This window comes from Gossypium arboreum, chromosome 11 (genome assembly GCF_025698485.1).
Source record: "Gossypium arboreum isolate Shixiya-1 chromosome 11, ASM2569848v2, whole genome shotgun sequence".
Taxonomy (NCBI): domain Eukaryota; kingdom Viridiplantae; phylum Streptophyta; class Magnoliopsida; order Malvales; family Malvaceae; genus Gossypium; species Gossypium arboreum.
Genome location: NC_069080.1, coordinates 123287569 through 123304937, shown reverse-complemented (window position 1 = coordinate 123304937; position 17369 = coordinate 123287569). Strand labels below are relative to the sequence as shown.

At 30.0% G+C, this 17369-nt stretch overlaps 2 protein-coding genes and 1 long non-coding RNA gene across 4 annotated transcripts; all 3 read left to right on the top strand.

Annotated features, from left to right (window-relative positions):
* The first annotated feature begins 357 nt into the window (after positions 1–357).
* LOC128283414 (uncharacterized) lies at positions 358–1978 on the top strand. 2 transcript variants are annotated; one of them, XR_008273754.1, is made up of 3 exons: positions 358–616; positions 1057–1136; positions 1610–1978. It is a non-coding gene; the product is annotated as an uncharacterized LOC128283414 (long non-coding RNA). The 2 variants fall into 2 exon arrangements; XR_008273753.1 differs by having other exon boundaries at positions 1054–1136.
* A 2384-nt stretch (positions 1979–4362) lies between these two features.
* LOC108477051 (ethylene-responsive transcription factor 3-like) lies at positions 4363–5494 on the top strand. The gene has a single exon (XM_017779477.2). It carries the CDS (start codon positions 4685–4687, stop codon positions 5315–5317), a length of 633 nt encoding a protein of 210 aa, XP_017634966.1. The 5' UTR covers positions 4363–4684; the 3' UTR covers positions 5318–5494.
* A 4347-nt stretch (positions 5495–9841) lies between these two features.
* LOC108478158 (EH domain-containing protein 1-like) lies at positions 9842–17229 on the top strand. Its single transcript, XM_017780575.2, has 16 exons — positions 9842–10177; positions 10249–10328; positions 10421–10489; positions 10727–10784; positions 10885–10940; positions 11022–11064; positions 11325–11383; positions 12029–12142; positions 12419–12521; positions 12683–12732; positions 14824–14952; positions 15036–15287; positions 15478–15557; positions 15795–15921; positions 16049–16192; positions 16893–17229. The coding sequence occupies exons 1-16, from the start codon at positions 10093–10095 to the stop codon at positions 17076–17078; spliced, it is 1635 nt and encodes a 544-aa protein (XP_017636064.1). The 5' UTR covers positions 9842–10092; the 3' UTR covers positions 17079–17229.
* The last annotated feature ends 140 nt before the right edge of the window (positions 17230–17369 follow it).

Below are 17369 nucleotides of genomic sequence, written 5' to 3'. Positions count from 1 at the left end.
TATGGCGAAGTCACAGATGTTGAAGAAGCTACATGGGAACCGAAGAAACGATGAGATCTCAATACCCCATCTCTTTTTCGTAAATTTCGAGGACGAAATTTATTAAGGGAGAGAATTGTAATGAACCGAAAGTTACGGTATCGGAAATTGAGTCTTGAGTCTTGTTTCAGTGAAATTTATTCATGAATATTTATTAGAAATATTTATGAATTATAGTTGAATGGTTATTTAGTGTTTAATTAAGTGAAGTAGCTTGAATTTAGTTTAAAGGATTAAATTGCATAAGGAATAAAAGTTTAATTATAGATTAAAGAAGTAAAAGGGACTAATCTAGCAATTAGACTCTAAGTGCCATGTGTGTGAATGTATGATATAACATGTGTAATAGTTGGTATATATGTGTAATAGCTATAAGATATTTTATGTTATAGCTATTACACATGTTAATTTATATTTTTTATAGGTTAATAATAATATAATATAGTATAATGAATAAATAATAATGAGTAAAGAAACATAGAAAGAGTTACAGAGAGCAAACGTGAGAAAGAAAGAAGGAAAGAAAGAAAGAAAAAGAAAAGGGAAATTTGAGGATTAAGGCCCTAAAGTTTAATTGGTAAGTTGTTTTAGCTCATTTTCTTATGATTTTTATGTTTATGGATGCCTAATTCAAAGTTCTACATGTATGAGGTTAAAATGAAGAAAAATAGAAAATTTTAGATATTGATTTAGTTGAATAAATTGAGGTTTTATGGGTTAAATTGATAGGAATTGAAGTTAGAAGTGAAAATTGAGTGATTTATTAAAAGAATTCTAAGTTAGGTTTAAATAGGGATTAAGTTGAATAGAGCTCAAAATTTATGTTTTATAATGAATTTTATGAGTTAGAAATTGTTAATGAGTTGATTAAAAGAGAATATGAAGCTTAAGTTAAAGAAAAAAGATTAGTAATGGAAAAAGGACGAAATTGGAATTTTTGTAAAAGTTTGATAGAAAGTGAAAATGTGTTTTATGAATTAGTATATTGATGAATTTTAATTGTATGATTGTTAGTAGCAAACGTAGCACCGGATACGTCATCAAAGAAGGGAAAAGAGAAAGTGAACGAAGATATCGATTAAATTCGATAAATAGTGGTTTGTATTTCTATAAACCGAGCTTAATCGTTATTGCTATATTTGATATTTATATTGTATGAAAATGTGAATGAGGTAAGTATTTTTACCATATTGAAATGAATGTGATTTTGAATACCCTATTAATAGTGTCGGGCTAGTCGGATATAGTTGACATGTCATAGGAATTGGAAGTATTGGGATATTCCGACATTGAGTCGATGAGACACTATGTGTCGACTACTGTTAAAGTTCCGGATTTGTTCCGATGAAGCACTATGTGCTTATCCCGGAGTGTGGGTTGGATCCGTGTATCCGTTAGTGTCCGAGTTATGTTAATAAGGGTAAATAAAGTAAAGGTTATTAAAGTACTGATTGATATTGAATAATAGCAATAATGTGTTTGAATTACCATGTTTTAAAGTTGATTAAGCTATTGTTTATGGAAATACCACTGAGAGTATTCTCAGCGTACGGTTTGTTTCCGTGCGCAGGCTAGGTATGAAAGTATAAGGACTCAGCATACAAGCCGATCCCCAAACTCAAATTGGTGAAGTTTCTATCTTTTTGGAAAATGGCATTGTACCTAGGATGTCTTTTGGTTATATTGAAAGTATCTAAGTTGTTAAATGATATTTTGGTATGTTTTGTAAATGTTACCAAAACCTTAAAAATGGTATGTTTTGATATGTTAGTGAAGAGTAATAAGAGGAATTGTTGGTAAATGTTGTAGAAAGAAGAAATGAAGATGTTATAAACTTAGTTATCAACATTTTATACTAAAACAGATTTAGACAGTAACAGTAGTCCAACTTTGAAAATATACCAAAAATAGTATAAAGTGAATTAGATGATGAATAAAATATGTAATTGAAGCTTAATGAATCTATTTTTATATGGAAGAAACAAAATTGGTAAAAGAGTTGTATTTTATGAGATATTTACGTTTTGGTGAAACAGGGTTAGAACAATTTCTGGATTCCCTGTTCTGACTTTAGAGATTCACCATAAATTGTGTATTAAGAATTAGGACTCAAAATTTATATGTATGGATTCATTATTGAGTCTATTTTAATTGAAACAAATGGCATAGTCATTGGATTTCTGTACAGGAAGAAATTTGATTCGAAGTGCACAAGGGTCAGAGTAGCTGAACCCTGAAACAGGGAGACTTCTTATAATAAACTGTACTAATTGGCCTGACCAAAAATTCTAGAAAAATATTAGTAAGTAGATATATGAGTCTAGTTTCAGGGAAAATTTACGGAATTGGATTTCGAGTTTCGTAACTCGAGATATGATTTTTTTAGCGACTGTGACGCAGATGGATAGTTTACTACGAAAACTGTTTAAGTGCTAAGATAAGTTTTGTAATGTCTCCTGCTTGACTCCGGCAACGGTCTCGGGTAGGGGGGACGTTACAATACCACTGAAAATTAGGCTGTTACAACATCGTTGTTTTTATTGTCTCAACTTTACCATTTTAACTAAAGTCACTTTCAATTTTCATATTAATATGAGTGTGTTATAATCTAGATTTACTCAAATGTTGAGTAGAATTTGAATTTTTATTTTACTATTTAGAATATTTTTATAATTAAATATATATTTATAATATTTATTAAGTATTTTATTTAGTTGGTGTCACCCTCAATCGGGTCACCAACTCGGTTATGAAAATATTTTCCAGTAATTAAAATAAGTATATGGTGAGTTTGAACACACATTGATTAGATTATTAAAACCTTAAATTTATCACTCAATCAAAAATTTTTTTTTTGGTGAATTTCAAGAGGAGGGCAAAACATTAATCAGCAACACGACTCGAGCCCAAGCCACACCTAGGGCAGTAAACACTTTAGCCATCAAGCTAACACACAAGGTTCCAATCAAAGCTTTATTTAATTTATTTTATAAAATTTTATTTTAATATGCATAATTTATTATATCTATGATAAATAACTACAATGCTTCTATTATTATTTATCTAGTGTATTTATGTATTTAAATTTTATTTTACACATTATTTATTTATTTATTTTAATATCATACATATTTTATTTGTTATTATGATTAATTAATTTGAACCATATATTTTATTATTTATTTATATTATTTTTAAATTAACATCTATATTTTAAATTAATAATTTTCATATACGTCATATAATAATATTTTTATTAATTATTTGAATAAATAATAAATTTAAATGAATTGAAACGGACATACGTGGACAGATGTAAGGCCGAGTAAGTACTGTGGGGACAAGAGAATTGTAGATAAATCGAGAAAAGTAGGGGAAAGAAAAAACCATTTCAACAAAAGAGAGGAAATAAATATAGAAATTAATCGTAAAAGGTTCATTTTCTCTTTACTATGCTAAAAACAAGAGATTTAATTATTTTATTTTAACTTTTGGTCCTCTACATTTGTAATATTACTACTAACTCCAAGTTGATAATATATTTAAAATGTAAATTTATTATTATCTAAAATTTCACGTAACCTTAATGTGTTACTAAATTATTACAAATAAATCATTTCACAACTTTAACAACATCAACTATCGATGTTATCAATTTGAACATACTAATAACATAAAACAATGTCAAATTAAAGTAAAATGATTAGATCTCGATTTTTAATATGATTAATGATAGGAAGAAGTGGCAGTAGACCTATTCCTTAAGCATTTGAATACTGAAGTTATCATTGTTGGAAAGACTTTATTTAAATATTACTTGGCTTGAATAGATTCAACTTAAACTATAAAATAGTTAGGGACGCCTATTGTTATAGAAAAACCCATAATTAGTAGAGGGACTAACATCAACGTCACTTTAATGCTATATTTGATAGGACTATTATTTTTTATACATGTTTAGTATACGAGTTAGAAATAAACTAATTCGATCAGTAATATTTAGTCACTCCCACAACTTATTGGAAAGAAACGGAAAATTTTTCGCTTATTTTGAAAAAGCCTTATTTTTTACGAAAGATTTTACTAATATTTCTAATTTCAAGTATAAATTTGTACTTTTTTTATTTTAGGTTTAACTACTGTAATAAATATGTAAGAAATAAGTATTTTTCTCAGTATTATTACAATGGTAAAGAATAATAATTAGGTTAAACTAGAGTAAAAGGAATAAATTTCAAATTTTAGTATAGTAGAAGGACTAAAACCTAATTAGACCATTGGAAAATAAAATAAAATCGAACACCAACTCTCTCTCAAATAAAAAATCAATATCAGTTTATTGTGTGAACTCTCTCCTCTTGGCGGTGCCATCCACTTCCCAATCGCGCCTGTCTTCTTCCTCCCGCTACAATTCTCTCCCTTTTCTTTCTTTCCCATTCCCTTTATTTGCTTTCTTGATCTTGCTGCTTTCTCCCTTAATCTTTTTGTCTTTTAAAATTCGATTATAGATTAGATTTTGTGGGTTGATTTGTCTGGGTTGCTTCCTTTTTTTTCTTTTAATTTGTTATCTGTTCATCTGATTTCTTCGATTCGCATTGACCCTTTTAAGGAATTTGTGTGAATCTAAAATTTTGACTGTTTTCCGATGAGGAGAGGCCGAGTTTCCGCCAACGTAGCTGAGAAACCGGCAGTAGAAAACAACGGATCTTTAAAAGAACCAAGATACAGAGGGGTTAGGAAAAGGCCGTGGGGAAGATTCGCGGCCGAGATTAGAGACCCAGTGAAAAAGACTCGAGTTTGGCTAGGCACTTTCGATTCGGCGGAAGACGCCGCTCGAGCCTACGATGCGGCCGCGAGACAACTCCGTGGACCTAAAGCGAAAACAAATTTTCCCGTAAATTCCTCTAATATCGCAGCTTTCGCCGACGACGGCCGCCGGTTATATCCGGTGGGTGATTTTGAAGACCCGGTAGTGAACCCGCAAAGACCGACGAGGAGTAGCATGAGTAGCACGGTGGAATCTTTTAGTGGGCCGAGACCGGCTCAAGTACCGCCACAGAAGTCGACGGATTTCGCGGCGGTTTCGACCAGGAAGTATCGTCCGAGGACGCCGCCTTTGGCGCCGGAGGATTGTCACAGCGACTGCGATTCGTCGTCGTCGGTCGTTGATGATGGGGTTATCGCATCATCTTCACGTCGGAGAATGTTGCCTTTTGATCTCAATTTTCCACCGTTGGATGACGCTGATGATCTCCAGTGTACTGCTTTATGTCTTTGATCACGATGATGATGATGATGATAAATTATTAATTTTCCCTTTTTTTTTCTTAAAAAAGGAAAAAGAAAAAGAAAAAGAAAGAACACAAGACATGATTGATGAAACTGGTCCTAATTCGTATTTGTATGAAGCCTGGCTTTGATTTTTATCACATAATGATGAACTTTGTTGTTAGAATTATGGTTATTATGAATTTATGATTTAGGGTTTGTGATGTTATACATATCAAGTTTTGAGTTTATTTAATCTTTTCTTCAACATAGTTTTCTCTACAAAATGGATTAAAAAGTTAAAACCCTAATTTCCAGATTTTGAGCGGTTCATTTAGAGATTGATTTAATTCTTTATTTGGATTAATATACCGGTTGATTATCATTTTAACATGTTGATCCGGATCGATTCTAATAGCACTACACTATTTTGTATTTATATATATGTATTGTAAAATTAATTTATTCTTTTATGTTCGATTTATGTAAGGAATTTTTTTTTAAATTTGTGATTAGTTCTCATCTTCAAATTTAAAGGCATATAGTTGTGTATTTGAAATTTTAAAATAAATAAATACAACATATAATGATTTTTAATTTCTTTTGTAGAGTTAATAATATGCTAGAAAATAATCTTCAAAAACACATCTACTTAATTTTTAAATTTTTTATATAATTAAAATCATATATAAAATCTAAATAAAAGAGAAAAATCTAATCAGTAGTAATATTTTATTTTGTGCTGAGTTGGGGTGTTTTGTTTTCTTAAGAGAGTTTATTTATTTCTTCATTCAATCACTATAAAGTTTTGAAAGATGAACATTGAAGAAAGAGGGAAAAAAGAAAGAGAAAAAGAAAAAAAAGAAAAACATTTTCATAATACGGCGTCTAGGATTTTGGGTGAAGAAAGATATTTGTGCAATTAATTCAATCACAAGATGGAAGAGAGCATTTTTTTTTTCATTCCTTAATTGTGAATCAATTTAATGTACCAATTTAGATTTTATGACAAAAAAAATCTTTACTCATATTTGTTTTTACGAAAATCTTTAATATTAATGAATGGTTGAGTGTAATAGTAAGGCACATTGTATTTTAAAAAGAAAAATGTAAGTTCGAATCTTAAAGATAATATTATTAAGAAGAGCAACTATGAACCCTCAAATATATACCATATAACGGACATGTATAATATAAAAAATTTTATCAGTTCAACTCTGGTTGTGTTAACTAACATAAACAACACACTAAAAATGAAACAAGTATAATTAATTATTTTTAATATTTAATCAAATTCATATTGCTAATAAAATTTTAGAAAAATTTTGAAAATAATATATATTTAATATTTTTATCAAAATAATATGGGATTATTTTTTTAGAAAGAAATTCATTAGTTTATTATTTAGTCCGAATAAGTGAAATAACAAAATCTATAAAAATAATTCCACAGGCCCCGAAAGGAATTTCGGGAGTTCCTATGAAAATTTAAAATTCAATACTTTAATCGAGAAAAGATCTAAAATGGAATGATTTTAAATATCAATTCATTAATAAAATTTTTTTCTCACATTTGAATTATCGAGACAAAAATTTATACAAAAATAAAGACCTTAAAAGGAGAATTAAGAATTTTTCTAGATCAAATATGATACATTTTCTATAGTAAAAAGGGAGGGTGCACTAACCTAAGCTCGATGGTGCCAATTTGGCCTCCTCAAGGTCTTCTCACCTTCCATGACAAGACATATACTGATTTGGGCTTTGATAAAACTAAAATTTTTATTTACCATTCAAAACAAATCATTTTAATAAATAAATATCAATTAATATTATTTTGATAAAAAATATTAAATATATATTATTTTAATAATTTTCCTATAAATAATACTCTATTAATTTATTAAATAAATATATATAGATATATTGTTTGGGTTTCTGTTGTAGGCTTGATTGATAGTGGCAACTTGAGAATTAGGATAGGATGATTTTGAAGGATATTTGGCAATTGTAATATACTCATGCATATCTCATATGCATTGAATTTGAAATTTGACCACTTTTGGATGGTTCATGCACTTTTTCTGTATTTAAATATCAAACCAAAATTAAAATATACTATAAAACATGCAACAATATAAAAAGAAATTATATGTATTGGAATTTGGAAAAGACTATTTTTTGACATTAGAACCAAGGAAGCTTTTGCATCTGCTCAGACCTTCCATCCACTGGGCTATAAAGAAAAACAATAAAATAGATAGGCATGAGATAGCTCATGACCTGTGTTTAAGCTAAGTTTTTTTTTTAACACTTTTGAAATTAAAATATTTTTCAACTCATAAAAATTAATATTTTTAAATTTATGATTATTTTAATAATATTATTTTCTTAAAATTTAAATTTGAGTTTTATATATTTAATAAGAATTAAACAATAAAATGGTATTAAAATATATTAGTTTTTTTAAATTGGTACCTAAATTTTTTTATCAAGATTGGTACTTAAACTATTAAACCGGTACCCATTTTACCTCAATTGTTAGTACCAGTAAAAAAAAATTCAGCCAATCATATTTTACCATGAAGATTTCTATTTATTTTACCCATTTTCTTATATTTTATTCTTATCAAACAATTTTTATCAGATTTTCTTACATTTTCTCGTGAACCAAAACACTCAAAATAAAATTGTTTACTTCATTGTACAAAGCTTCCTCCATTTTTTCATTTTCAAGCTTTCTTGTAGAAAAAGTAAGCTTGAAAATGATAAAATGGTGGAAGCTTTGTACAAGGAAGTAAACATTTTTTGGTGTTTGGTTGATGAGAAAATGTAAAAAATTGGTAAAATTGTTTCAAGAGAATAAAATATAAGAGAATAGGTAAAATAAATAGAAATCTATATGACAAGTTATGATTGGTTGAATTTTTTTCTAACAGACTAATTTAAAAATAAGTAACGATTTAAAAGTTTAGGTACTAGTTTTAACAAAAATTATTTTGGTACTAATTTAAAAAATTAATATAATTTAAATACCGTTTTATTGTTTAAAGTCATTCAAATAATTATTAATAATTAATAAAAAGAGTTAAGTATAATGATAAAACATTAAACTTGAGTTCCAAGGTTATTAAAAGAGACTAAACACAAATAATAAAACAAATATAAAAATAATAATTATTAATAATTTTATTCACACTTATCAGTGCAGGGATTTCCTCCACTTGCCCTCAAAATGTTGTCTAAATGGCCTGCACTACCATTTGGCCTTATTCTTATGTTATTCAATTTTTTTTTAAAAATATTCATGTTTTTACATTTTTAAATATATTTATAAAAATATTTTAAAAATATAAAAAGAAAATTGACATTCTCAACTGGATTGAAAAGAAAAGAAAATCTTGTGATTGAAGAAGGATTAGGGTGCTATTCTGTCACTCTAACCTTAGTGAAGTAGGATGAATGGCATTTTTTTGTTCTTCTTTCTTTTTGCAATAATTCAAAGAACAAAATTCAGATAAGAATATGAGAAGATTTGGGACAATAATAGTTATACCAAATGGGTGATTTCATCATAACCAGCTGATTTGGTCTTGAGAAAGTTTCTTTTGTACCATTTGACCATATATAAGCGTCACTTTCTTTCTTATAGATCATATTTGTTTTGAATAATGCTTAATCAGGGGTTCATTCTGATCATCTTTATATCAATAGTAATGTTGTTTATGAAAATTTGTTCCAGATTTATCTAACCAACGAAAAACACCACGGTCCACACTTGAGACAAATGTTGAGAGGCGAAAATGATCCAACATTGATTGATTTAAGCACTAGACTTAGTAAAGGCCACATTCTTTGCATGAATTTTCTTTTCTTAAAAGGCTAAACTATGATGTGAATATTCATCTCTAAAATGAGTAATACTTCATTACCAGCATAATTTGACAATACTTTTATTAGTAATGCGATTTGAGAAACTCTTAATAAATTAAACATAAAATTTTGAAATTAATTTTGTTCTCTTGAAGACAATGATATATTTTTATACAGTGATCATTACGATTTATGTATGTAGAATCGATCTTGATCCCTTGAGGACAAAGATATATTTCAATATATTAACTATTATCAATCATATATGTAAAATCATTCATTAATTTTATAAAATTCATACTTATAAATAATTATTAAAAATGATAATAGGTTTCAATTCAAAAACTTTTGATATTTAATATTCATATCAGGTCCAAATTAAATTTAGAGTCTAATTAGATCAGACCTCTAAACAGAAGGTAAAAATCTTTCAGTACTGTTCTCCATGTACAAGGCTTGAACTCAAAACTTTACTTAAAAAATAGATCGAGCAATGAAATGGGTGTACGTAAAGAATATAATAATATAGATTGAAAAATAATAAAAAGAAAACCTAAACTGTTTTTGTTATGTTATGTTTAGTCCAACGGGCCTAAAAATAGCCTTTTTTTTATATGTATAAGCTATAAATAAGCCCATGAATGGCCGTTAGTAAGAGGAGATTCCTGCTGGCAAATTCAGTTAAAAGACCGGTAGACACATTGTATCCATGGCGAAGGATTTAATATCAAGTTTTAAATATCCCAAAACATAGCTCCAAAATTTTCTCTCGTCTCTCTTTTCTTCCTTGTCTAAATTTTCTCTACATTCATTCCGCCATTGTTCTTCCTCAAGTCAAGTGTTCATTAACCAGAAGAGGACAGGCTCCGATCACTGGTTTCATTTGATTCACACAATTTTTCTCATTGGAAAATGGAGATCGGAGCCCCTCGGATCGGTTCATGTTCCAAAGAACACCAAAAAATTTATAAAGAATGGTTTGACGTAGCTGATTCAGGTAATTTTTAGCTTTTATTTTCCTCAAAAAATTTTAGTCATTTTTAATTTATTTGGGTTTTTTTTTGTTAGATAATGATGGCCGCGTTACTGGAAATAATGCAATAAATTTTCTTTCTATGTCAAATTTATCGCGACAAGAGCTCAAGCAGGTTATTGATTTTTCTTAATTTTAATTGAAACTTCAGTTTTTGGATACATATTTTCTTCATTTGTTTATTTTGTATTTGTTGATTCCTTAAAGGTGTGGGCGATTGCGGATTCTAAGAGGCAGGGATATCTTGGTTTCAAAGAATTTGTCATTGCTATGCAGGTTAGAAGTTGTAATTTCGTTTGGAATCTGATTATACTTACTCGAAGTGAATGTGAAATACAAGCATGTGTTTGATATAATATATCAAATATGTTTAATCATCTTGCCATTCTCATGTTCGAGTATGTATTAGACGCAGGAGATGCTTTAAAGAAGATAAAAGAGTCTGAGTAACGTATAGATTCTATAGTGGTTGATTTCTTCAATTCTGACCTGTTATTACCTGTAACGTTTTAGCTGGTTTCGCTTGTACAAGATGGCAATGAACTATCACATGATATCTTGAAGGGTGATGGTATGATGATTTAACTTTTCATGTTTATTGCAGTAGACTTTGAGAAATGCTTTGAAATATTTATTTGTTTCTGATTTTAAGAAATGCTGGTATACTGCAGTGGACTTTGAGAATGTCAAACCTCCTAAAATGGAGGGTTTGGATGAATTAATTCAGGTAAGATGCTTTCTTTTACGTTTCTATATTTCATATGCTTCACAATCATGAAATCTTTACTATTTTGCTTGATTTATGCAGAAGAAGAAAAATCCTTCTAATTCAAGTAAACCTGATAGCGATGGTATGAATCTCTCGTTATAATTCAAGGGATTTAAATAACAATTACAATGCGATGTTGCAATTATAATTTCTGGCTTCTACTCTCACATGATATTTATCATAATCGATTGTAATAACATTTTTTACATACGCAACTACGATAAATGCAATTGAAAATACATATGCAAATACAATTTTGAATCCCTGATTTTGTAGCCTTTGGTGGTTATTTTACTCTGTCTTTTTTCTCGATATATATTCACTGTTTGAGGAGCAATGCAGGTAATTCTCCAAGACAAGCATCAATTACAACTCAATGGTTTTCGTCAAAACCATCAAAGGTTAATTTGTCATTGTTTATTGCAATTGTTTTGCTTCTAGTACATTTTGCTTTCACCTGCTTTTATGTCGTCTTAGCATAGTGGCTATCAGTAATTTCTTTATTTATGTCAAATGCTTATTTGATTCTTTATTTTACTTTCGAATATAAATTTAAAAACATTTGAATTTGAATTAGTTTAATTTATCTAATATACGATATATAAACATATATGGGTATTAAAAGTTCATCTTTTAATTCATCCAGAATCTAGAACGGATTGAAAAGTGTTATATCCTTTTTTTACCATTCATTAATATCTTTAAGTCTTAGTTATACTATTATACTGTTAAGGATTTCTTTGTGAGCAAGACAAGTCAAAAGCACCGAAGATGAAACGAAGATAAATAATATTATTTTAGTAATATTCTTAATTTTATTTCAAGTTGTAAAGGTTTAAGACCCTCTCGAGTCTAAGGTTAGGATCTTCCTTCGACGAGTTTCATATATTATTGATCATAGGTTCTTCACAATGAACCATTGAATGTAACATGTACACTGTGATTTAATGATACTAATATTTTCCTTTCCTTTTTAATTGTGTTTTTATTTATGATCTGCATTCATAGCATATGGTTAACTAATTTTCTTTTTCTGTATAAAACAGAGGTACTTGTCCAATGTGACTTCAATCCAAGATGGCTTAAAGAAATTGTACACTCGAAAGTTGAAGCCATTAGAAGTTACATATTGTTTTAATGATTTTGTATCCCCATTGTTGGTGAGTGGTAGATGTACTTTTCTCTTAAATTCGGTTTTAATCTTACATGATCATGACTCTTTTTCTTAAATACTAATGCATAAACACACGTATCCGGGATCCATTTTAGACATAAATCTGAGATATAATCTTTCAAATATATAAAATTTTAAAAAGGATTGAATATATTCCTTATTCAACAGTCGCTCGAGTTTGAATATCATATGTTTCAATTATATCTTTAGATATGTGTTGAAGTTTTATTTAAAAGCTGCTTTTGATTTTTGTTTATTGCAGACGAACAGTGATTTTGATGCCAAGCCAATGGTTATGCTGTTGGGTCAGTATTCCACTGGGAAAACAACCTTCATTAAACACATGCTTAAATGCAGTTATCCAGGCAAGTGATCCTGGTCACACGATAAGAATGTAGTATAAAAAAAAATTAAAACATGACAGAAAATATAATTATAATATATGAAATACACGAATACAATAAAAATATAAAAATCTACTTCCAGCAATTTTTTTCCCTCTCATTTAGTTTACCTTCATTTGCAGGAGCTCACATTGGACCTGAACCTACGACTGACAGATTTGTTGTTGTTATGGTACTTAAGTATTTCTATTATGTGATAATATCATCGATGTAGTATGAATAGTTCTGTTGGGGATTTTTGAAGCAGAGTAAGAAATACAGGACAGAACAAGGCAGTATTTTTACTTGCTCACAAATGTGCAGTAAGGGAGCTATGGCTTCAGCTCATTTAGCTCAATTTTTCAATAAGAAAAACAATACATATATAGTCAACTACATCACCTAAACATCCACCTAACACCACTAAGTTACATTGGAATTTATGAAAACATTACTTGCACACATAGGTAAACTGATTTTTCAATCTGTCAGCACCTAATTACATTAAAAGCTATACCAACTTAGTTCATTTTGAACTAAAAAACTAAACTAGTGCTTGAAGTAACACAGCAGCTTGAACTTTAGCCAGCATAAGTATGGCTTTGCAGCTTGTTCTACTTCTTGGCTGCTTCATGTGCTGTATGTGCTGCATGCATGCCAACTTTAACACTCCTCCTTGGCTTGCATGCTGCATACTCCTAGCTTAGCTTGCAAATCAGTGAACCTTGCTGTTACAACAAGCATACGTGCTACAGCATGTTTAGAAGCTGCATGCACTTAACCAAAAATATAACAGCAGCATGTTTGGCCATTTTCAACACTACTGGTCTGCTTTTGAACTTGGCAGTCCTTATATGCTTTGTTTAAAGTTGAACCTGCACAAGCACTTCATACTTCATCCGGCAAAAATAACTTGCCTTTAAACACATCTTACCTTGTTCCTTTGTTCATTACAGTTCTGTTTCTTCTTGCATATACAACTTGCGAGTATAGTTTGCTTGCCTTCAGTCTGCCATTTTTGGCTTGCAATCTGACAGGTTTGCACTTTGTTGCTCGCACCAGGCTGAGCTTGCACCTTTGACAGGCTCACATTTTTTGCTTACTGTCTCTTAAGGTGTCTTCAACTCTGCTGCTCGCACTAGGCTGAGCTTACACCTTTGACAGGCTCGCATTTTTTGCTTACTGTCTCTTAAGGTGTCTTCAACAGGCTCGCAACTATACAGGGCTCGCAGCTTTTGATGAGCTCATAGCTTGCACTTCTCGCTAAGCTTGCAGCTTTGATATCTTGCTAAGCTTGCAGCTTGCACATTTTTGTTGAGCTTGCAGCTTGCATATTGGAAAGCTCACATTCTTTCCTTGAAACTCCTCCTTCAGCTTATTCAAGCTATTGTTTGGGAGTCTCTTAAGGTTGAGCTGATGCTGTCTTCTCTTCAAGCAGTCCTTGATGACATGCTTTGACAACTTCTTTCTTTTAACAAGCAGCGGAAGCAAAATCAATGGCCCTTAAGACTAAGGTCATGATACCAATTGTTGCGGATTTTTGAAGCAGAGTAAGAAATACAAGACAGAACAAGGCAGTATTTTTACTTGCTCACAAATGTGCAGCAAGGGAGCTATGGCTTCAGCTCATTTAGCTCAATTTTTCAATAAGAAAAACAATACATATATAGTCAACCACATCACCTAAACATCCACCTAACACCACTAAGTTACATTGGAATTTATGAAAACATTACTTGCACACATAGATAAGCTGATTTATCAATCTATCAGCTCCAAACTACATTAAAAGCTATACCAACTCAGTTCATTTTGAACTAAAAAACTAAACTAGTGCTTGAAGTAACAAAACGAACAGCAGCTTGAACTTTAGCCAGCATAAGTATGGCTTTGCAGCTTGTTCTGCTTCTTGGCTGCTTCATGTGCTGCATGTGCTGCATGCATGCCAACTTTAACAAGTTCCCATAACTTCCTCAATTTGACTTTGATCATGGAAATTGATTCTCAATTTTCTGTATGATTAGTCCATACTCGTTAGCTTGTTGATTGATCATTTGATGTCATCTACCTTACCTATAATCTTTGTTTTCCTTGAAAGGATTTGTATCCAATATTTGAGTCCAATTCATATTTTAACTTAATCGCAAGAGACCTTCGAAATATATGAATAAACTTAAAAAAACGAAGATATTCGTATCAGATATGCATTCTTAACAATCAGCTCTAAGTCCAAGTACTGTGTTCTAATCTCATGTTTCATGTACTGCCTTTTCCATTTCTGCAGTCTGGAACTGATGAAAGAAGTGTGCCAGGAAATACCATAGCTGTTCATGCTGACATGCCATTCACTGGTCTCAACTCTTTTGGAACTGCATTTTTGTCAAAGTTTGAGTGTTCTCAAATGCCACATCCCGTGAGTTAATTTCTCAAACACTAATTTAATTTTGTTGATCATTAACTCTCAATCTAATATATTGTGGTTTTGATGCATGAAAGCTATTGGAGCACATAACATTTGTAGATACTCCAGGAGTATTGTCAGGAGAAAAACAAAGAACACAAAGAGCCTATGATTTTACAGGTGTAACAGCATGGTTTGCTGCAAAATGTGATCTTATTCTTCTTCTGTTCGATCCTCACAAGCTAGATATAAGTGATGAATTCAAGCGTGTTATTTATTCTTTGCGTGGTCACGACGACAAGATTCGTGTCGTTTTGAACAAAGCCGACCAAGTTGATACCCAACAAGTAAGCACTATATGTATATCTGCCCGGTTTCATCCATTTGAGCTAATACTGAGTCTAGTTGACAACAATGGCAATCATAATGTGATGTTATCATCCTATTCACCATGAATACTTACCGTAGATAACATGAAATATGTAGACAATTTTGATGGTAGGATTTTAATTTGCTTATATTTTCCTTTTATCATAGTTAATGAGAATTTATGGAGCTTTAATGTGGTCACTGGGGAAAGTCCTTAACACTCCTGAGGTTGTGCGTGTATATATTGGGTAAGTTCTTTCTCTCTATCATCTTTAAGAATTAAATGAATTTTCTCTTCTACCCAGTGATTTAAATAATAGACACGATGTAATATAACAATCACTATTGTGATACTTTAGTTCCTTTTATATTTACAGCGATTAATCACGATAACTTTTCATTATGTTTGCTGCATCATATTCTGAATATATAGATTCCCTGTTTCATATGAAACTAAGGTGAATTTTGTCTTTCATTTTTGGCAGATCATTCAATGAGAAGCCTGTAAATGAAGGTTTCACAGGTCCGATAGGGAAAGCACTGTTCGAGAAAGAACAAGAAGACCTTCTTACTGACTTGAAAGACATCCCAAAGAAGGCTTGTGATCGACGAGTAAGTTCATCTTTACTATATATATATATATATATATGAATATTCTTCCTTGGGAATACAAAAGAATTATTTAGCATGTATTGAAGAAAAGGGTTGAATGTTATTACATGGACTTAATTACTTGCAGATAAATGAGTTTGTGAAACGTGCTAGAGCTGCGAAGATACATGCTTATATCGTTGGCCATCTTAAGAAGGAAATGCCTACTTTTATAGGGAAAGCTAAGACTCAACATAGACTTACTGATAATTTGGAAGAAGAATTTGTAAAAGTATCTTCTCTCTCTCACGCCTGCTTGAGTTGCATATATATATATTTATATATATATTAGAAATGTGAAAATTTAATAAAAGAATATTAAAATATACAAAAATATTATTTTACAGATAAAAATAGGTTAGATTATGGCTTTGGTCTCTATACTATACTCAATTTTGGAATTTACTCTTATACTTTAATTTCACATAATTTGGTCTCTCTAATTTTATAATCTCATTTGTCAGTCCAAATAGTTAACACAATTAACTATTCTTGTTAAAATACTATCTTGGTTTAATTTTTGAAAAATACCTCTTCTAACTCATCATATTGACATTAAGTTTTTGCATTAAAAGGGTATATATATATTTTAAAATCACATAAACATTCTAATTAAAATAATTAACATTGTTAATTATTTAAACTAAGTAATAGAGGTTATAAAAGTAGAGAGATCAAATTATACTAAATCAAAATATAAGAATTGAATCTCAAATTTGAGCGTAGTAAAGGAACCAAAACCACAATTTGATAAAAAAATATGAATGGTTAACAAGATATATATATATTTAAAAATTTTCACATCCTTATGAATATAATTTCATTGAGTCAGTTGATTCTTGATTAACTTATAATATAAAACTCGATCAAGAATTTTAAGTTAGTGTATAGATATATGCTGAAATGTGTATGAATGTGTTTTATATATATAGGTTCAAAGAGATTATCACTTACCTCCAGGGGATTTCCCAGATGTGGAAAATTTTAAGGAGGTACTGAGAGGTTACAGCTTTGACAGATTTGAGAAGCTAAAGCCAAAAATGATACAAGATGTTGATGAAATGTTGGGTTATGACATCCCAAATTTGTTGAAGACATTAAGGAACCCTTATGATTAATTAATTTAATTAATGGCCCCCCCATACTCTTTGATTCATCAAATCTTCACTCAATTCTTTTTTTAATCAACAAACAACAACAGATAGTTCCAATACTCTCTCCAATTTATTGTAAATCCATTTCTAAGAAAGGAAGAAACAACATTTTAGATGTAGATGTGTTAATTTACATAGTTGTATGGTGATCTATAATTCTGTATTTATATACTATTTTTGTATCTTGACTATTTTTTTTACATCGTTTTTAAATATAATAGCAAATATGATTGTGTACTTTGTATACAAAAGATA

What these genes read in the sequence shown, in the direction of transcription:
- LOC108477051 (XM_017779477.2), top strand. Translation starts at nt 4,685, where the DNA reads ATGAGGAGAGGCCGAGTTTCCGCCAACGTAGCTGAGAAACCGGCAGTA.
- LOC108478158 (XM_017780575.2), top strand. Translation starts at nt 10,093, where the DNA reads ATGGAGATCGGAGCCCCTCGGATCGGTTCATGTTCCAAAGAACACCAA. An exon ending in GTTTGACGTAGCTGATTCAG is followed by an intron (nt 10,178 to 10,248) that starts GTAATTTTTAGC and finishes TTTTTTTGTTAG; the next exon opens with ATAATGATGGCCGCGTTACT. An exon ending in GTTCTCAAATGCCACATCCC is followed by an intron (nt 14,953 to 15,035) that starts GTGAGTTAATTT and finishes GATGCATGAAAG; the next exon opens with CTATTGGAGCACATAACATT.